The sequence below is a fragment of the Schistocerca serialis genome, chromosome 2, assembly GCF_023864345.2.
Source record: "Schistocerca serialis cubense isolate TAMUIC-IGC-003099 chromosome 2, iqSchSeri2.2, whole genome shotgun sequence".
NCBI lineage: Eukaryota > Metazoa > Arthropoda > Insecta > Orthoptera > Acrididae > Schistocerca > Schistocerca serialis.
The window spans coordinates 1,044,239,770-1,044,255,110 of NC_064639.1; the positions used below are offsets into that span (position 1 = coordinate 1,044,239,770).

Below are 15,341 nucleotides of genomic sequence, written 5' to 3' on the forward strand. Positions count from 1 at the left end.
AAGTTTTAAAGTCGTGCTAAATACTACGAGGTGGAAACTGCTCGACTTGTTCAGGTGATCCCACAACTATTTTCCTTAGTAGTTTTTTAACGATAGTGAAATTAAGGCAAACGGTGGAAAATGAATTTAATTTTGCAAATAACTTTCGGAAATTTCAGAAATATGATCTCCAAAACCACCAATAGCTTTGTCAAACAGTAATGAAGTATGGCCAAATCACCACATCCGGGAAGCGTAGAGAAGCATATTAAAATTTTCATATTACCGGTATGCAAAATCCTATGAACTAATTGATTCAGAAGTGCAAACTGCCCAAAGTAACAGCGCCGAGAATGACAACTTAGTCATTTCTTTCTCATACTTTTAAGCTACGAATGTCTGACGTATTGGGTTGCTGCTAGAAACTGAGTGATAATGCCATTAATTATTAGAGAAGACACTACCATTGAGACAATGACGTACTGTAATGCCTCTGTCATTATCGTTGTGAACATCGCAGAATGACCCCTAATTCCGTAAACGATTAATCTCCTACGGTACTCACGTGATACTGTGCCGGCCTCAGAATATTTTGACAACTGAAGCCAGTCATCGCCGAGCATGCCATCTGCTGGCCGCGTCGGAAACCTGTTGCCCCCACGCTTGCAATTCTTGTAGTATTGCGTCACGACAGGCGCTGGCGCCGTGAGCACGAAAATCATTCCTACAGCTCAGCATCGCGAAATGCAGTTTTGGCTTTTGCTTTATTTGTTAACAGTTATTGATACCTACTACCAAGGGCACTGATGACCCCGTAGTTTATCGCCCTAAAACCGAACCGTTAGTCGTCATTATCATAGTATAAATTTGACACTGGCAGGTCGCGAGTATAAATTCTGCATGTTCCGAAATTTTTAGATTCAGAAGATTTTGGGGATGTGAAATTAATAGCATCTGCTGTATAACAGTTATGCTTATCAACAAGTTTATACAGCTACTACAAATGATAATAACAACACTGATGATAATAATAATAAGACGCATAACTTATCTGACAAAAGAAGGAATTGCTTTGGAAATTTTGGTATTTTGTACGTAATAAAGTGCAGGCTGAAATCCGTATTCTTACTCTGCACCCACATAACAACTTGTGCTATCTGGACACTTCCTTGTTCATGTTCACGCTTATTTGATTTCGTTACTCTCTCAATCAAAGGCTCTGTTATCGGAGGCTCTAGTTCCTTTGCGGCTAACTTCTCCTAGTAATTTGTTTTGCTGTTCCCAGAATGAGATTTTCACCCTGCAGCGAAGTGTGCGTTGATATGAAACTTCCTGGCAGAATAAAGCTGTGTGCCGAACCGAAACTCGAACTCGGGACCTTGCTTTTCGCGGGCAACTGATCTACCGACTGAACTACCCAAGCACAGTTCATGACCCGTGTTCACAGCTTTACTTTTCCGTTAGCATTTAAAATAGATTCAACACAGTTCACGTTTACACTGCACATGGTAGCTGATTCGCGCATAGTAAACAACCGACTTCAAACACAAAGTGGAAACGATCAAACTCAAGTAGTAATGTCTATCAACATGGTCATTTGACCGGAATACAAATGAGGCGCCGAGATCCACAAGGGCCTAAAACATACCGCCGACGATCCCACATTTAAGTGAATATCAGAAAACCAGTGATACAGCTTTTCGTGCATTTTCGTAATTGTATACAATGTGGGCCTACAGCACACATAGATCTGACTCGCCACAAGATCAACAGATTTTCTTAAAAAAATGTGTGTGAAATCTTATGGGACTTAACTGCTAAGGTCATTAGTCCCTAAGCTTACACACTACTTAACCTAAATTATCCTAAGGACAAACACACACACCCATGCCTGCGGGAGGACTCGAACCTCCGCCGGGACCAGCCGCACAGTCCATGACTAGCGCATAAGATCGCTCGGCTAATCCCGCGCGGCAACAGATTTCAGAAGCGCGAATAAATGCTACTACCTTACAGTCACCGCTGATGTGCTTTAGGCCCTTATGATTCTCACAATGTAAACTCCCAATCGCACCCCCTCAGATTTCGAGGCAAGAGCGCCCAGTGGGCAGCCCGTAAAAACTGAATACAGATCAAGCATAAAAAAAGGAAGAAGGTGTGCTGAGCTGTGTAAGCGTAATAGAAACAGTGAACGGTCCAAGCTCAAGGAGTACAGCATCGAGCACAGACGAAGAGCGATGGCGTCGTGCTTAATCGGTGGCAATGTTGGGCCTCAAAGTGAATGAGCCCGTATTTAAAGCTGTATCGTGCCACTTTTTTCACAAAATTATGAACTGTCCGTCTGGTAATTGACGTATCCATTTGTTATATTCAAATTTATGTCTGTGTCGGGTGTGGCGTCTGTTTGCAACAGCGAGGTGTAAGGAAGGGTCCTATAATGAAAGCTGATTCTGCACAACTACTATATTAGCAGCCCAAAGAAAGTAGCCTTCGAATGGGAACCGCATATCTTTGATGACAAGGCAACGAGTCAACCGAATCCTCCACCAGAAGACACGTCTGGTGTGTCATACACGGTATTAATGACAGTACGTGTGTCATATGATAGGAATCTCTTATCAACGCAGCTAACTTGTATGCCTGATGAGTGAGTGAGATGTGCCTCCTTGCCCGATTCACGTGTTTGTATGAATGTGAATGTGATCACTCCCAAAGAAATGACGAAAACATAACAGTTTGTCACATAAGCTGCAACGAATGAACGCTACAGTTTCACAATCATAGTTTTCCCTGTCAAAAGATATGTTTTTAACGTTTTTGAAGTTGTGTTCCGTTTTGGAAGTTTTGACTCTTGAATTCATTTGTTGTAACATTGTTCACGTCCCTTTATTTGTTGTTTTTATTTCTGTGAGATGTCTATGTGGTATCTCGCCTGCTCTCACTATTCATCACATTTGCTTGCAACAGAAATGTATTCTTACCACGTAACTCATATTCTATAACCAATGTACGAGTATATTGGCACTAGGGAATTTTGAACACGGTTCGGCTGCTTGCAGTCCAATACTGTGACCACTTACCCACGACCCCATTGCTGTTTCAAACTGCTATTTATTCCATTTTTTGTTCTTGGACCGTTCACTGTTGCTTTTTTTCACAGTCCAGTACAGTGTCTTCCTGTTTTCATGCTTCATTTGTGTTCAGTTTTTTATGGACTATCCACTGGACCATCTTACCATTAAATCTGAGAGGGTGCGATGGGGAGTTTCCCTTGTCAGTTTTTTTTTCCTTTATTGTCATTTCCATTCCCCATCAGGGGCAGGTTGGCAGCAGCATAAGCTCTGCTCTTCAGCCAAGACATGTAAATAGACAGCAAGACATTTAAAAACAATATAAAGGAGATAACATTGCGGAATATAGAAACAAAAAAAGACTGAATAGAAGCAAATAATACATACAAAGTGGTGACTGTAAATCGGAGATAAAAATCTAAAAAGGTATGTTACACAAAAAAACCACACACTACATTAAAAGGCACCAGGCAAAGTACGACCAGAGCATAAAAGTCCGTAGAATGAGTAAGACGGCCACATGACGGGCAGCATAGCAAGGAACTGCCATGGACGATAAACAGGTTGACCCACATCACAAGATGACACTGTAGAACGGCACTGAAACACAACACTAACCTGGGAGGATCTGCATGGGAGTGGGGGGGGGGGGGGACAAGGGAAATGGGAAAAGGGGGAAGGAGGAGAGGAGGAGGGGAGAGAGAGAGGAAAACAGCCGAAGAGGGGGTGCAGGGACTCAGGGGGGAACGAGAAAAATCCGCTCTGGGAGAAAGAGGGGTGAGGAAAAAGGGGGCCCTGGGGGGGGGGGGGGGGACAAGGCCAGGCTATAGATGGAAGGAAGGGTATATGTCATGGCGAAGTTCATCATCCGGTAGGGGGAGGCACTGGAAATTGCCCTGATGAAGAAGATGGAGGGTGTAGGGGTGGAGAGAGGGAGGGATACAGCAGTAGAGGCACGTCAATGGGTGGGGGATGGAGAGGAAGGAGGAAACCAGGGGGTGGGAGGGATCAGGCCTGCGTAGATGTTGGAGGAAAAGGAGGATGTGGGGGAAGGGGACGAATTCATTCAAGAGCCGTGTGGGGGAAGGAAGGCGGATACGGAAGGCAAGGCGGAGCGCATGGAGGATTTGGAGGGTCTTGTAAAAACTGGTGGGTGTGGAGATCCAGGCAACGCTGGCATAACAGAGGATAGGACAGAAGAGGGATTTGTAGGTGTGGAGGATGGTGGAAGGATGCAATCCCCATGTCAGGCCAGAAAGGAGGCGGAGGCGGGAATGGGTTCTCTGCTGGATGGTCAGGAGGTGAGGGGTCCAGGTGAGGTGACGGTCGAGGGTGAGGCCCAGGTATCTCAGGGAAGGGGTCAGCTGGATGGGACGACCACGAAGGATGAGGCAGAAATCAAGGAGACGGAAGGAGCAGGTGGTGAGACCTATGATGATTGCCTGGGTTTTGGAGGGGTTGAGACAAAGAAGCCACTGGTTACACCAAGTGGTGAACTGGTCAAGGTGGGTTTGGAGGGTGTGTTGGGACTGTTGAAGGGTAGGATAGAGAGCCAGGTCCCTCGTCAGCACCTCAAATGGATTACTTACAATAAAATTCATAACTTAATATACTATAACTCAATAAGAAACCCACAAAATAGATTTACTGATAGTACAACTTTAACATATACTGACGTCCGATCTAATTTTACTACAGTTTATAATGAGTGAATTAGCATATCTGAGGAATGTGCTAGCATCTACTAGGATTTATGCCGAGCAAACGGAGGTAAAATTCCGCTGCACTGTGCTACCACCTGGTGGCCCTGACATAAACTTCTAGTTGAAAGGCAAGGGCTAGCTGTGCACATCAGGAATTGTGCACATTATTTAACAACACTGTATGTATTTGGCTCGTTAGGCAATTACATCACACAAGTTACGCATGTGCAAAAGCTCCTTAAAACATGCACAACTGAAGGTGTGTCCGTGACCCTGTTGCCAAGTTTCACAGAGTCTCGATGAACAGTAGTGCGGTAGATTTAAATGCCATATCTTTCAGGTAGCACCATCTATGTTACGTTTAACAGCATTCAAAGAATAACAACCAATAAATCTGCAAGATGTCAAAAGTTAGGGTGTTCAAGTGCACTTGTCCTCTTACATGGCAGCTGCCAGTGGGTTTTGAACATCTTAAACTCCTGCGTTGACAACATATCTGGACCCCTTTCCACTGCCGTTACAAACATTTTAATATCAATAAGTTTTCCTGACCTGTTGCGAATAGCCCAGGTACCCTAGTTTTCAAGAAAGGAGGTAGACTGAAAGCAGTAAGCTATTGACCAATCTTCATCTTGCCTCTTTCACACAGATCATAGAAGAACTAATACAGAATAGAAATTGTCACATTCTGAAATAAAAATTATCTCATCTTTGAAAATCAGAATGCTTTCATGAAAAACAAATCAATTGTGGTGACCTAAATAACTGCTATTGTAAACAAGGAATACATTAAAGCACATTCCTTGATCTTGAAATGGGGTTTCACTGTGTCAATATAATAATACTCACAGAGAAGTTTTGGAACACAGGCATTAGGGGCACTGTACCTTATCTAATAACTGAGCGGGGTGGCGCAGTGGTTAGACACTGGACTCGCATTCGGGAGGACGACGGTTCAATCCCGCGTCCGGCCATCCTGATTTAGGTTTTCCGTGATTTCCCTAAATCACTCCAGACAAATGCCGGGATGGTTCCTCTGAAAGGGCACGGCCGACTTCCTTCCCAATCCTTCCCTAATCCGATGAGACCGATGACCACGCTGTCTGGTCTCCTTCCCCGAAACCAACCAACCAACCTTATCTAATAAAATTTTATCTAAGAGGAAGCACCTTGTGCTACTGAGAACAGCGAGTGGAACACACAGATCTAACATTACCGATATGAAATATGGGATACTGCAGGGCTCGGTGCTGGGACCCTGTCTTTTCTTGACTAATGTAAATGACATAAAATACTGCTCCTCAAATTCAAAGATAATTCTCTATGCTGATGATACATCTATTGCGTGCAAGCATAAAGATTATGACAAACTCAAAATATTGTGCAACTGAATTAAAAATGAAATAATTCAGTTCTTCAATGAAATTCATCTTAGTGTCAGCACAAAATAACAGCAGTAATGGATTTAAACCCTATAAGGCAGACTTATTGTAAATTTCCATTGTGTACTGGAACTGCTACTACCATCAAGGAAAACTATGTAAGGTTCCTAGGAATAATAATAATAGAAGATAAATGTAATGGGATACATACATTCGCCCTCTAGTAAGCAAACTGACTAGAAATATATTTGCAATAAATATGCTTAGTGAATACTACAGTGACACCCATGTACTATGGACTGCTTATCGTGTGTTGATGTCATCCTGTGGGAACTACGAGACAAAAGTATGGGATACCACAACTCAAGCAAACCTTTACAAACTTATAAAGTTGGTGACGTAGGCTATAAGAATAATTTGTGGTGCAAAACAAAGACACTCAATCTATGACCTATTCCATAAAGCTGGGCTATTAACTCCTATAAATATGTATATAGTTAAATCAATCTTTTTGGTCCAAACACTTAAACAATATGTAAACTCTGATCTGCACAACCACAATACCAGGTTGGTCCAAACACATTAACAAAATGTAAACTCTGATCTGCACAAACACAACGCCAGAAACAAAGATGAGTTTCGTCTCTTAAGCCGTAGAAGTGCAGATTATTAAAGAAACTCACTGTGGACAGGACTGAGGCTTTCCAATACATAACCAAGTTCAGTAACATCATTCCCTAATACAAAATTTCAAGCCAGCCTAAGAAGAATATTGGCTGCCAACAAACACTGTTCACTAGACAAGTAACTTTGTGTTGCAAAGAATAAAGACAATTCATTCATGATAACATTTAATCATTCAGTTTTTGTTTTCAGTCATTTCTAAAATAACTAACCTAAAATAAATCTTAGCTGCTAAGGTGAAATACTCTCTACTTTCACATCAAGTCTCATGTGTAAGCAAACTACTTGTAAACCTGTTCTGCCATATCACAGTTCTATTTTCTTTTCTTTTTTAATGTGCATATGTATGTTCTCTTGTTATGAACTGATGAATTCAGAAGAATGGTCCTTGTATCATCTGATGATGAATAAAGTTATTATTGTTGTTATCATTATCACCAACACCTTCTCCAACTATTAACATTGAAAAGATAGTGCACTGTAGACATAGGTCTACATCAAACTGTATAAGTGTATTCTACAGAACACCATAATGTCTATGGCAGAGGGTATTTTAATCTCCACATTTGTGCTTGCTTTCCAGTGTACTCCTGGATAGAGACAATCACAATTTATTTATTAATTATTCATTCAGCTACAGACAAGTTTCTTTGTATTCACGTCAATTTACACACATATATGTATTGTTCATAGCTGAAGTAAATAAGATAAGACTAATGTGTAACAGAATATACATAAGAAATTCATAATATAGTCATATATACACAATTTATCACCAGTTTACACAAGACAAGATTATAGGAACAGCAAACTGCTTTGATAGTACACCTTGGTTTTTGATTGAACTTACGAACTTGGCCAAGCTGATTATTTATTTGTAATAATTTTTGTTGCATTGTCTCTTTAGTACTTTAAGACATATTTTAAATTTGCAGTTCCTTTGTGTCTTTGATATCTTTTTGTAGCTGATTATACAGGGTGTTTCCAAAGTACTTTTAGGAACTTTGGGGATGGGTTCCTTACACACACACAAAAAACACCTTCAAGTTTTCAGTTTAGGTGATTGGTGCTCATCAACACAGAAATTCATAATAAATGCTCAAAATGTTATCCTCCTGCTTTGAAACACACGTGCATTCTGAAAATAATGGACTGTCGCATCTTTTCGGATACTCCCAGATGGTTTCAACTGGTTTCTCAAACGTCCATGACGCATCAATGAAGATGGATGGATGGATGGATATGGTGTTATGGGCGCTCAACAGTGTAGTATTTAGCGCCCATCAATGAAGAGTTTCTGCATCTGGGTGGTCTGCTGCATAGACCAATTGCTCAATGTGTCCTGAGAGATAGTTATGCAAAGGACTGAGATTGGGGGAACATGCAGGCCATGAGACTAGTCCTCCTGTATTTATACAGCTATCATGACAGATACCAACCAGCAAATCTCAAACACTGAGACTGAAATTATTCCCTGTATACAGCACTTGTAAGGCATGCTAGGAGGACGTATGACCCTATCAGACAGTCATCTACAACTCCAGCCCAAACGTTAATCTTAAACTGATGCTGCTGAACTGTAGCATGAGAATTGTGATTGTGAGTGGCCCATATATGCTGGTTGGGGACACGTATTTCATCTCTCCCAAATGTTGCCTCAGTAAACGAAACTGAAGAGACAGATAATGGGTTGGCAGTTTGTGCAATAAATCATCGACAAAAGCTCGCCTGTGGTGGGTGATCATCAAACATAAGGTCATGCATACATTGAAGATGGTACAGATGCATGAGCTGCTTGAGAAGTGTCCTCTCTGCTAAACTTGGGGGTAAGCATCATGCCAAGGCCACTTGTCATGCATTGATACCTGTCCCTTCTTTGAAACCCACAGAACATGCTCTTTCTGGTCAGGCATACAAACAACATGCCACTCAATTGTTTGTCTGTGGTGCTGCAGATCCTGTCTTGGCAATGCAACAATACACAGTACCGATGGCTGGATGACTTTACTGTCTTCAGTCTGGAAATGCCATCTGATACAGCTGTGCAGCCTGGTACCCATGACATTCATGCAGCCATACATAAAAACCATACCTGCCAGCTTGCGAAATGAATACCCTGCCATGTTTGAACAGAACACTTTCAGTTAACTCGCTACCTGTAGTACATGCACACACTGGATATGTTGAAGGCAGATGAATGACAAATCTAAAGAAGTCTCCCTGGCAACGAAACACCATCTAGGACACAATGAGTGAAACTGGTGCACAGGTAAGTGGAATTGCTGGGTTGTACCTGGAAAGCAGCTGAACAACAACTTTCATTAATAACTTGAAAAGAAAGGATTTTCTGACATATGTTTACAAGAAATTTTTTCCTTGTTTTTGTGTCATAAATCTGGCCCCAAAGTTTGTAAAAGTATTTTTAAAACAACCTGTATAGTTTGAGTCCTTATTTTACAAAACAGTGTTTTGGGTCTCTGTGTAAACTCTGAAGAAACTGTGGGCAGGGGGAGGAGGTGGGGGGGGGGGGGCTATCGCGGCAGCAGCTATGCTGGTATATTGGTCCCAGCAGAGGACCCAGACAAAGTGCGTTCCACACCTTGGGGTGGGGAAGTCCCTAGACTAGGTCATCTGCTCCTTTAGGAGAGTTAAACCCAAAATGAATGCCTCGTCCTCCAAATTGGGGTTGAGTGCAGGGTCAATATCCTTGCCTCGTAAAAAGCCTATCATCACAAATAATTTAACAAGGAATCTTGGACTGACCTTAGAAGACAAATTGTGCCAAGGAACAGTAATAGGCATATACCAGTGCTTAAATTTGGAACACGAAACATATGTACAATGCTGCAGAAGGGAGTTATGAATAGTATTTCAGAAGATGTGCTAAGGTATGGAACAGAAGTTGTTGCTCTTCAGGAAATCAGGTGGAAGGTAAGTGGTGAGATTCATAAGCATAAATTCTCCCTACGTTATTGAGGAAAAGATGAATAGCAAAGGGAGCATGGAGCTGAGTTTGTAGTCTCAAAGGATATGCATAGATCTGTTATTGCTTTCACTCCATATAATGAAAGAATATATACTCTGCATATCAAAGGCAATGCAACCTTCATGAATGTATAAGTACCAACAAAAGAATCAGGCGAAGACTGAAATGTAACAGTCCATTGAAACTGATTTTAAAAACATGTATTTTTCGACCATAAACAGTAATATCTGACGTAGGGGTGTAGGTAAACATGTACTTGTGGAATGGATACAAAGAAACCAGTTACTATACTGTAATTGTATTGTAGGGTGTAGGTCCTGTAATTGGTAGGAACATTCCCCGAACCATGAACCTTTTTAATTAAAATAGTAAGAAGATCGTTAACACCACATATCTGAGCATTTATAAATGGTTAAGTTATTATATACTTGAAAATTCAATTTTGTATTTACTCTATAAAAGTTATTGTAGTTGTTGAAATGTGTCATTGGTTTTAAAATGAGAGCTTTTATTGTAATTTTGTTAAAGAGCCCTTATTTAACAATACTGAGGGTGATGATTGTTTATAAAGGGGCAGCCATGGCAGCGGAAGAAGTCAGTGTATGAGGTGAGTTTGTGCATGTAACATGTACATCCCATCTTCAGTGAAACATACTGAAGGACAATCATTGTCCAAGGAGCAGGTACTAAACATAATATGTATATGGAAGATCATCCACAGCATAGTAAAGAAGTCTGCAGCTGTATGACCATGTAGTCCACAAGAAAAGCTACAGATATTCAATGGCACGCAAGGCACACTTGTTATAAAAACTGGTGTTTGTGCATTTCAAGGATGCTTGATACAATTTACAGGATGTGCATGACAGCGGCCTAATACATTTTGCACATCAGATGGTATACAACATAGATTTAAAGGGTAGCAGAGCATGGTTGAATAACACCAAATAGTGCTACAGAATTGGAACACATAAGACAACGAAATTCCAAATGAAGCAGCAACTTAACAAAGCACAGTAAACTGTAGAATCAGCATGAACATCTGTAGATGAGATAAACAAACTTATCCCATCATTCAGTATGGAATTTGTTTCCAACTCCAAAAATTCAAGATTGGAAGAGTAAATGCCTGTGAAGGGATCTCTGGAAATTAGAGGTACCAACAGAGTTTGCTTTGCTCCCTATGGCTCTTTCTCGTGTTCACGATCTTGCGAAGGGCAGTAGGGAATATTTACATCACAGTGAGCAAGATTGGGAAAATTGGCATAAGAGAACTACAGCTATGGTATGAGCACAACTTTTGGCCAATAGACAGTCAAAATAACTTGCTTTTGCTTGATATCTAGTCTGCGTGTAAAAATCATACTCATTTAGTGCAAACTATCCTTCCTGAAAAATATATAACGTTGCAACTCATGGCACCTGGAACCACTGGACAAATTCAGCCTCTGGATGTTTTTTTTTTTCCATACCTATGAAAGATATTGTCACATTACATGCAGCTATGCCATAAGGATAGCCAGTTTCATGGTAAGCTCCACAGCAGATTGTTCCGTATTTGGCTGCATGCCATCACATTCCTTCAGATCTTACCATTATGATTCTATCTGCATTCCTTAAGAGTAGATACCTTGCTGAATGACCTGCAAGGTTTGTAACTCCCAGGGAGTTTGCCTTTGATCTTGATGGTGTGAACCTTTGTGATCACTGTGGCATGCCATTTTTGATTCTGTGTTCATGGCACAAGTTAATGACTTGTTTTGAACATTTCTTGAATGTCAATAATGTCCATTTTGTCACGTGCAATACATACATCCCATAGAAGATTGACCTCTGTACCTGCAGGTCACTCATTTTCTGTTGCCCTCCTGATCACGTGGTACGTCACAAGCACCTTATATTTTTACTGTCATAATTGTTAACTCAACACTCAAATGCACCTTACTAAATAATGAATTTGTGTCCCTGCACTCAAGGGATTCCTCGTTAGAATCATTGCAAATTTTGGGGAGAGGCAAATGAGTAAGTTGACATATTTTTGCTCAATAAAGTCATGTGGAATAATGTTCTGGGGTAATTCATTTCTGAGAAAGAAATTCATCATTGCATAAAAACGTGCTGTACAAATAATATATGGTGCTCACCCACGATCATCTTGTAGATATCTGTTTAAGGAGTTGGGCATTCTGACTGCTACTTCACTGTCTGTTTATTCCCTCATGAATTTTGTTATAAATTATCTTCTTCAGTCCCAAAGGAATGATGATGTACATAATTGCAATACCAGAAAGGAAAATAACACTCGATACTCCATATTAAGACTTTATTAAACACTAAAAGAGATGCACAATGCCACAACTAAAATGTTTGATAACTTTCCCAGTGATGTAAAATGTCTGACAGACAGCAAATGAAAATCTGAGAACAAACTCTCCTTCAATGCCATAGAAGAATTTATATTATTGTAATGTGTAAAACATGGTGGGTAGGAATTAGCAACTTTTATCTTTAACAATATTAGAGAGAGAAAGTTGCTACTCACCATATAGCGGAGATGCTGAGTTGTGATAGGCACAACAAAAAGATTCACACAATTATAGATTTCAGCCATTAAGGCCTTTGTCAGCAATAGACACGCAAACACACATGTGCAAACACACACTCATGCAAACGCAATGTGCACACACGTCTGCAGTCTCAGATAACTGAAACCACACTGCGAGCAGCTGCACCAGTGCAAGATGGGAGTGGCAACTGGGTGGGAGTATGGAGGTGCATGATGGGAGTGGCAACTGGGTGGGGGTGTGGAAGAGGCTGGGGTGGGGAGGGGGAGGTACAGTATGGTGGGGGTGGCGGACAGTGAAGTGCTGCAGTTTAAATGGAGGGCAGGAGAGAAGGCGGGGAGAGGAGGGGGGGGGGGGGGGGGCAGTAGCGGAAAGGAGAGAAATAAAAAGAAATTAAAAGACTGGGAGTGGCGGTGAAATGACGGATGTGAGTGCTGGAATAGGAACGAGGAGGGGGCTGGATGGGTGAGGACAGTGACAAATGAAGGTTGAGACCAGGAGGATTACGGGAACGTAGGATGTACTGCAGGAAAAGTTCCCACCTGTGCAATTCAGAAAAGCTGGTGTTGGTGGGAAGGATCCATATGGTACAGGCTGTGAAGCAGTCATTGAGATGAGGGATATCATGTTTGGCAGCTTGTTCAGCAACAGGGTGGTCCACTTGGTTTTTGGCCACAGTTTGTCGGTGGCCATTCATGTGGACAGACAACTTGGTTGTCATTCCTCTTATCTGTATATTTAATAACAATAAAAAATAAACAACCACACACACACACACACACACACACACACACACACACACACTATTTAATAATAATAAAAAACAAACAAACAAATACACACACACACACACACACACACACACACCCACACACACACACACACTAATAGATGTTCAGCATGTAGCCATATTTACAAATAAATTTGTGACCTGAATGTAAAATGAATTCTTAATCTTACCTTCCCTACAAGGTGTATGATTCTACACTCCCTCTTTCCACATTCAACAGTTCCATTGAGTAAACCCTTCTCTTCTCCATGTTCTTAAACCTGTTTTCACAGGATTGCCAGAGATGTAGCAATACTCAAGTAGCTTCCAGGCAAAGTAATCGAACATTAACTCATAAAAGGAATTAATGTTTTCCTGATTCCAGTTTGGAAAGAATCCAATACAATACAACAAACAAAAGACGTAAAGACAATATTGTCATGGAAAGGCCAAGAGTTTAAATATAGGTATTACGGCACTTTTTCATGTGTCTATGGAGCAATATGTGGTGTAGCATATCAATCTGGCAGAGCACTGTGTTGTCAATAAATACACAAACAGGAGGTACAGAGCTTTGTTAACTTTTGGAATGTTCTTTTCTCCAGCTTGTAGAGAAAAAAAGGCACACAAACACACACTCACTCACATGCACATTCCTGTTTCCCTATTTTGTGCCCAAATGACTTCCAGCTATTTCATGGCTCACAGTGAATCTACTGGGGTGAGAGGGGTACGTGAGGTGGCATGGGGTGGGGTGAGGTGAGGGATGGAGACAGATGGGTGAGGCTAGAGGCTGGCAGTCAACTGAGCACAATGTAGGGAGACAGGTGTGTGTGTGTGTGTGTGTGTGTGTGTGTGTGTGTGTGAGTGTGTGCGCACGTGTGCATGTTTCTGTACACGTTTTCCCTACAAGCTTGAGAAAGGAAGTGCATTCTGAAAGCTAGCAAAGCTCTATACCTTCCGTTTGTGTACCTATCAATGAAACAGCAATTCTGCCTTTCAGTGAGCCATCTCCTTTATTTCCAAATAATTTGTAATTCTCAACCAGAACTTTCTGCACATTAATAAGTCCAGCAAAGTGATATGAATCCCTGTGTCCACCGAGCCAATGAATGATGGCCGCAATAGTGAAAATCATATAATAGTTTAATATTTAAGAACAGTAAGCAGTTTGTGGATTTTTCATGATCTTTTTGCATGTGACATGCATAGGAGTGGGTGCCATGCATCTTCAGAATGGGACAGGAATTGCAGTATTACCACAAGTTGTGGAATCTGTTGGGCCTTTGTGTAACCTTTGAGAGTTAGCATCCCAGTTTGGAATACCACAGTGCAGCAACAAATAAACACATGTGCCATGAGAATGCTGAGTGGCATCATGGCAGAAATGAAGGAAAATGTCAAAAATATCATTTGATATTCACCAGATAACAATCTTAAGTGTCAGATATCAAGATATATTTACCAGCTGTGTTCTCTGATATGTACTGTTTATAATGAGGGAAGTTACTGTACATTTTAGAAATAACATACAAAGTTATTGAGTGAAAAGGTACTGTGCATTCACTGGTAGAATCTAGTCAAGAATTCTTAAATTTCAGCACAAGCCCAACAGTAATTAGAGAGATTAGAGCGCGCACGGAGGCTTTCAGACAGTCGTTCTTCCCGCGAACCATACGTGACTGGAACAGGAAAGGGAGGTAATGACAGTGGCACGTAAAAGTGCCCTCCGCCACACACCGTTGGGTGGCTTGCGGAGTATCAATGTAGATGTAGATGTAGAAGACAGCCGAGCTGTGCTCATGTGGCACACCAAGAAAATTAAATTACAGGTCCAGCAGTTCAGAGCTTCAAAATAACAACATATTTGAATGTAATAAAGTGGGTAAGGGCATGTATCTTCTTAGCTAGCTGTCCTAAATAGTGTCACCCACATCCTGAAAAATGTATATGATGGAACAACTTATCCCTATCTTAGTTCCTGCTTATAAATATAGGATTGTGCAGCAAGTACTTATCTTAATAGAGTACTGTTGCTAAAACACAAGTGTTAAGGATTATACATCCTCAAACATACTGTACACTGGCAGTTCATAGCAGTTCTGAAATAATTTCCTGACTCTTGAGAGTTTCTTGAAAAGACGTGAAAAATCTTGTTGGACAGTTTATCTGTACAATGGTAACAAGCCAAAATATGTAACTC

At 41.1% G+C, this 15,341-nt stretch overlaps 1 protein-coding gene across 3 annotated transcripts in view; it reads right to left on the bottom strand.

The window, feature by feature from the left end:
* The window catches only part of LOC126458474 (ovalbumin-related protein X-like), a 113,536-nt gene extending 112,926 nt beyond the window's left edge, over positions 1-610 (bottom strand). Inside the window, exon 1 of one of the 3 annotated variants that reach the window (XM_050095558.1) lies at positions 545-610. In XM_050095558.1, the coding sequence (XP_049951515.1) occupies positions 545-607 (63 nt within the window). In that variant the 5' untranslated portion in view covers positions 608-610. Of the gene's footprint in view, positions 1-443; positions 495-544 lie in introns of those variants that run through there. The other 2 variants (XM_050095559.1, XM_050095561.1) reach the window with 2 other exon arrangements.
* Between the last annotated feature and the right edge of the window lie 14,731 nt (positions 611-15,341).